The 6442-nt window shown below is 57.6% G+C and overlaps 1 protein-coding gene across 1 annotated transcript in view; it reads left to right on the top strand.

Moving 5' to 3' along the window:
* Positions 1-6442, top strand: part of MICAL3 (microtubule associated monooxygenase, calponin and LIM domain containing 3) — a 129262-nt gene that overhangs the window by 35557 nt on the left and 87263 nt on the right. The window contains 1 exon segment of the mRNA XM_014591485.2: positions 2511-2697. Within this exon segment, the coding sequence (XP_014446971.1) occupies positions 2511-2697 (187 nt within the window).

The following is a 6442-nucleotide window of genomic DNA, read 5'->3' as shown; positions in this document are numbered from 1 at the left end:
GGGGGGGGAGTGGCTCTGCAGTGTCCCGGGCCTTGTTGCTATGGTCATTTGCAGGCTGAGCCCTGCTGTCCTCTGCGGAGGGCCGAGCCAGCTATAGCGGGGTCCACAGAGAGACAGGGTGTGAGCTGTTCTCTTCTGCCAGTGCCAGACTGTGCCGTGTGTGCGTGGAAGCTTGCACATGTGTGCAGTGTGCAACGGTACAGGGCAAGCAACTGCTGCACTTCCACTTTCCCACGAGTGGGGAGAAGAAAACCATCAGCTTTTCTTGCGGAAACAAATAGAGCTCAAGTCTCTGCCCCTCGGAGGAGGCTGGTCAGTGCTAGTACGGTGCCAAGGACTGGACGTGGTGGAGGCCTTGGCACACGCCGCCTCGCTGCTGAGGGGACTGCTGCTGGTGGGAGAGCATGGTCTGGGCTTGGCAGGGCTCACTCGGCGTCCGGCCTCACACCGCTACACTCACTTGCCCGCTGCAGAGTGAGAGGCACGTACCTCCTGCCCCCTCTGTGCCAACCTGTGCGTTGGCGGCTCAGCCCCGCCGGGTGTCTGTTGTGGGCTTAGCTCTCTAATGCAGGACTGCTAGAGAAAGACAGCTCCAAGAGCCACATGCTTTTCAGACCACCACTGGGTGTAATCTGTGAAGCTAGTGGACAAATGGCAGCAGCTGTGGAATGGCCTTTCTCGGGGGTTGAAAACCCTCACTGCTTCCTCAGTCCTTTCGAGGCTCGAGCCAAGCCAAGCAGGGAGGGTTGCCTCCCCCATGCTTCTGGCGTCCCCACACTTCCACAGCGTTGGTTCCTCCTGGAGTTCTTCGAGTCTCTTACCCACAACTGTAGGGTCAGCTGTCGGGATCACTTTGAAGGATTGTCGGTACGCGGCGAGAGCTACCCCAGTGTTTCTGGCGAGAGCTACCCCAGTGTTTCTGAGTCAGAATAAGAGCCAGGACCCTCAGACCTGTGGGAACCCCTCGTCCCACATAGCGTCTCACACCCCAGGTGTCATCACCAGCCCCTGGTGGAAGGGCGACCTGGACACAGAGTCAGGGAACTGCCGGCAAGACCTTGGCGTAGCCCCTGGCGCCCCAGGCGAGGCGCGAGCTGGATGGCTCCTGTGCAAGGCCCCCTGTTAGTTCCTCAACACTGCCAGGAAGATGATCGAGCTGGTTAGGTTTTTTTTTTATTATTAGCATTTTTCAGAAGAATTCCTCCCAGACTAGACACATGTTCTGACTCCCTGTCCTGACCGAGCTGCTCACGAGCTGGCTGCAACTGGTACACCCTGTGCCCAGCCCCGCAGGGGGGTCACACGGCCCGCTGCACTACTCCCTGTCGAACGCAGCAGAGGGGATGGGCTGAGGAGGTGCGGCACAGCCGGGCCAGCGAAGGAGGAAGGTCACCCATGAGTGCTGCTGCAACTGTGCGTGTTGCTGCCCCGTGGAGAGCGGGCCTTTCTGTGAGAGCTCGGTGTCCAGGCCTCACCATGGTGTTCACCGAGGGTGAACACCGGGTGGCCTCTCTGCATGGCGCTGTCCCTCTTGAACTCTTCGTCTGTGATCCAAGTCACTGGGTTGTAGGCCCTTACTTTTTCGCATTTGCCTCCATCCATCTTCTGGAACTGTCAAAGAGCCCAGGTCCTCCCGCAGGGTGTCTGTCCTGCTGCTGTTCTCCCTGCGCTAATGCCTGCGTGTGGACACGGCGGGTCCCGTCACCCAGACTCCTGCTCGCGGGCACTGTGTGGGCATGGTTTTGTGCTGCACCTTGCATTCATTAAGACCTCTCGAAGATGTTGTTTCCTGCCTCCTTCATGGATTTATTTCTCTCCTCTCCTCTCCCTTCACTCTGGTTGCTTTATAATCTCTGACCGGTAGAAGTACATAAAGATGTACACAGGCGGAGTGAGCTCGCTGGCTGAGCAGATAGCCAGTCAGCTCCAGAGGAGAGAGCAGCCCAGAGTCCTCCTAGCCAAGAAGGAACTGGTAAGAGCCCGAGGAGGGTGCTGCTCGTCTAGCCCTGACAGCTGTGGCTGCGTGCCTGCTCAGCCGGGCAATCCCACAGGCCGCCCGGCCCTTCTGCAGGGCGTCCGACTTTGATAACTGCATTTCTAGCCTGCGGTCGATACTTTTTAGAACATTGTGTGAGAAGGCCAGGGGTCTGTGTAGACATGTGGAAGCACACCGACACTGACACTGAAATGCTCACACACGTGTATCTGCTCTCCGAGTTCTAAAACCCCATAGAACGTTCTCTCTGGATAGCGCTTCACCAGAGCGGACGTGTGGGCTCCCTTGGCTGTTGATCGGCACGCGGTGCTGAGGTCCCTAGGTCCGTCTGCTCTGGCACTGCCGTGGGAATGCCGTAGCTCCCAGGAGAGCCATTCAGGGGCGCAGTCCGCCCCACACAGCCCGGGCAGGGTTCCCTTCACTTAGGGAGCAGGTCGTGCATCTCCAGGGGGCGCCCGAGAGGCGTTGCTGAGGCATCCCCCCTTTCTGCCCGCCCTCTCCTCCCCCGCTGCAGGGCTCCATGAAGAAGGAGTTCCCGCAGAACGTGGGTGGCAGCGACACGTGCTACTTCTGCCAGAAGCGGGTCTATGTGATGGAGCGGCTGAGCGCCGAGGGCAAGTTCTTCCACCGCAGCTGCTTCAAGTGCGAGCACTGCGGCACCACGCTGCGCCTGTCGGCCTACGCCTACGACCTGGAGGACGGTGTGTGGGGCTCGGACCAGCGCGGGAGTGGGGCTGTCCGTTCTGCTCTGCCTGTCCTCACCCTTCCCTCCTTGCCCCAGCGTTTCCCCAGCGTTCTCCTACAGATAGCTCCCCCGTCCCGGCCCAATCACAGAATTGCTCAGTGCAGTCTGAAAGCCCGAAATCTGACAGCTTCGGAATTTGAAACTTTATGAGTACTGCCGTGACTCCACAAAGGAAATAACACACCTGACCACGCGTGACAAGCCATGGGCAAGACACCGCAGTACAAAATGCCGTATGGCTCTGCGTGAGATACACACAGAACAGGCTCCGTCTCATATTCAGGCTTGAGCCCCCTCCCTGTGGTTATCTTGTCATACGTGTGCAAATGCTCTGAAACCTGAGATTCGGCCGGTCCCACAGGATTCAGATAAGGGACACAGACCATCGCAATGATGATGGCTGTGACAACGGGCTTTTTTTTTTTAGAGAGAGGTTTTTGCTATAGGGCGCATGTGCTCACCAGAAAGAGAGACAGAGACAGAGAGACAGAAAGCAAGAAATCACCCCCCCAGGGAGGATGGCCACGCTGCAGTCCCTTCTCCTCCATTTTCCTCTTGGGATCTTAGGTGAGTTTAAGCCACCGGGTCCGGGACTCGAACCGCGGTTGACTACATGGGAGTCCAGAGACGCAGCCATTACGCTAACTGCTGATCCCTAGAATGGCCTGCTTTTACGACTCCCTTTTTGACTCCAGACACTCACTGGCTTTCTTGCTCATGGCGAGATCTTTAGATAAAAGGGGCACCGTGAGGATAAGACTTTTTGTTTTTGCTGTATGGAGGGGAGTCAGGTCCTAGAACTGTTACAGGTAACACTTTATAGACTTTGCGCTTGAAGATGACTGAGATATGGCTGCTGTCGCTCATGCTCTCTGGCTTTAGCATCTTCTCACCCCGAGTCTGAGGAACTGAGAGCTCACTGCACAGCCACCAAACGTCATTGGCTGTGGTCAAGGCCTGCCTGTGACATTCGCCGCTTCTGTGACAGTGAGGCTTTAATAAGGGAGAAGGTAGGAAATTAGGCAAGCGGGGCAGGCCAGCCGGAGGGCGCATGTGCTCACCAGAAAGAGAGACAGAGACAGAGAGACAGAAAGCAAGAAATCACCCCCCCAGGGAGGATGGCCACGCTGCAGTCCCTTCTCCTCCATTTTCCTCTTGGGATCTTAGGTGAGTTTAAGCCACCGGGTCCGGGACTCGAACCGCGGTTGACTACATGGGAGTCCAGAGACGCAGCCATTACGCTAACTGCTGATCCCTAGAATGGCCTGCTTTTACGACTCCCTTTTTGACTCCAGACACTCACTGGCTTTCTTGCTCATGGCGAGATCTTTAGATAAAAGGGGCACCGTGAGGATAAGACTTTTTGTTTTTGCTGTATGGAGGGGAGTCAGGTCCTAGAACTGTTACAGGTAACACTTTATAGACTTTGCGCTTGAAGATGACTGAGATATGGCTGCTGTCGCTCATGCTCTCTGGCTTTAGCATCTTCTCACCCCGAGTCTGAGGAACTGAGAGCTCACTGCACAGCCACCAAACGTCATTGGCTGTGGTCAAGGCCTGCCTGTGACATTCGCCGCTTCTGTGACAGTGAGGCTTTAATAAGGGAGAAGGTAGGAAATTAGGCAAGCGGGGCAGGCCAGCCGGCACATGTGCCACCAGGAAGGACCTTTAGGCTAATCGAGGCAGAAGCCCAGACATCGACAATGCCCACGCCCCCCCTGCGGGATGTGAAGGGACCTCGGGGAGGAAGTCTGGCTGATGCGAAGGCCTGCAGTGAGAGCAGAGCGCAGGAGATCCTCACGGAGGTGGGGTCAAGTCCTTACATAAATAGGTGATGTTTCTCTCTGTTCTGATAGAGCGTGTGCACGTGACCGAGCGGCGAGCACGCTCCACGGGGTCTGGCTATACCCTGACCCTCAGCCGCAGCCCCAGCTCCACGGGTCCTGGGCGTGTAGCAGGCTGACGGGGCCGGGGAGCTGCGCTGTGGGCACCTCGTGGGCAGCACGTTGCCGTTCCCTGCCGAGCAGCCCCGGTCACAGTTCCCTGGCTGAGCTGACCGTGTGGTGGTGGCACATAGGGGACAGCTGACTAGGACGTAGGCCCCTCCAGTCATCCAGCCCTCCTGACAACAAGGGACTGCTCTGCCAGTGGGACCCAAGAGGAGCCCAAGGCAGCTGATTCCTGTCCCACCTGCTCCTGGGGGCGTATCAGGGAGCTGCTCCGGTAGGGAAGGAGGCTGGGAGAGGCGGGCATTCTGCCCCTTTCCTCACATGCCTTCCATCTCCAAGGATAGGTTTGCAGGTGGAACCCACTGTCCCTGCATTGTCCTTACGGCTTAAACCGGAGTTAGCGTTAGCCTCTTACTTGGAACCTGCCTGGAAATAGGTCCTGCAAGTTCAGCCATGAGTGTTCTTTTTTTTGGCGGAGGTTTTTGCCATATGGCGCATGCACTCGCCAGAAAGACAGAGAAACAGAGATAGAAAGAAAGAAATCACCCCACAGGGGGGATGGCCACGCCGCAATCCCTTCTCCTCCATTCTCCTCTTGGGACCTTGGACACGCACGCACACGTGCCTGGCGTGAGTTTAAGCCACCGAGTCTGGGATAGAATCACAGTCGACTACATGGGAGTCCAGCAACATAGCCATTACTCCAACTGCTGGTCTTGCCACGAATGTTCTTGTTCATCTTTACCGTTCTCCCGATGGGACAGAGGAGATTCAGAGGTGCCCACGGGAGCTCACGCTCTAGGGATGGCAAGCCTGGCATACACGCACCGTGGCAGACCACATAAGGGCGTGGTCAGGGGCGCTGTCCCACAGTGTCACCTGTGCTTCATGGATGTTCACAGGAAGAGGGGCCAGTGCAGATCCGGAGCCCTTTAGGGCAACTGCCAGGCCTGGACCTTAAGTCTATCCAGTCTCTCTCTCACGAGTGAGAGCCCCTCTATGGAGCCTCGCCATATCATAGCCCTCCCTACCTTCTAGCCAGCCAGGGATCTCAGCCCAGGCCTTCCCATATGGCTCCAGTGTCACATCGGGGCACCCTGCCACCATGCCATGGTTGCTGGGCCCAGCCCCAGTATGACCCAGATCGGCCATTCCCCAAGCAAGCCCCGCCAGAGTCCCTCGGGTTTCAGAGCACAGGCAGAGGAGAGAAAAGGATGGGATGATAAAGGTCCTGAAGGTTTGGCCTGTCCTTCCTCCTAGCTGAGGGAGGGGAAATCTACCTGAGCACCTCTGAGAGGGCAGGACGGGGCGGGGCAGGACAGGGCAGGACAGGCTGGCAGTGGCTCGGAGGAAGGAGAGGCCGATGGGGAGCCGGGTCATCACAGCAGCACAGCACAGCTCCTTCTGCGGAGCAGGGGACGGTTGGGGAGCTTGTGAGTCGCTCCCCCAGTGTACGCAGCTGGTGGGGTCCATCTACCCTACATGACTACTAACATCCACTCCAGCTGGAGAGCAGGTATGAGTGTTGCTGTCGGCCCCACGCGGGGGAATCGAGAGAATCCTTCCTGCAGGGCAGGCTGTCTGGCATGGCCGCCACATCCTTCCCTGAGCTCCCCGGGAAGGGTGCTGTCTGCCCTGCGACAAAGCTGTTCCTCTTCCTCTTTTTGTCAGTGCCAGCTCTTAAGACACAGACTCTGAACAGATAGTGTGTCCAGCCGGTCCCTATCATCTCGAGGAGAGAAAGCACCCCTA

This window comes from Tupaia chinensis, unplaced genomic scaffold, assembly GCF_000334495.1.
Source record: "Tupaia chinensis unplaced genomic scaffold, TupChi_1.0 Scaffold000578_2, whole genome shotgun sequence".
Taxonomy (NCBI): Eukaryota; Metazoa; Chordata; class Mammalia; order Scandentia; family Tupaiidae; genus Tupaia; species Tupaia belangeri.
The sequence above is the reverse complement of the archived record's forward strand: the minus strand, read 5'-3'. Positions and strand labels throughout refer to the sequence as shown.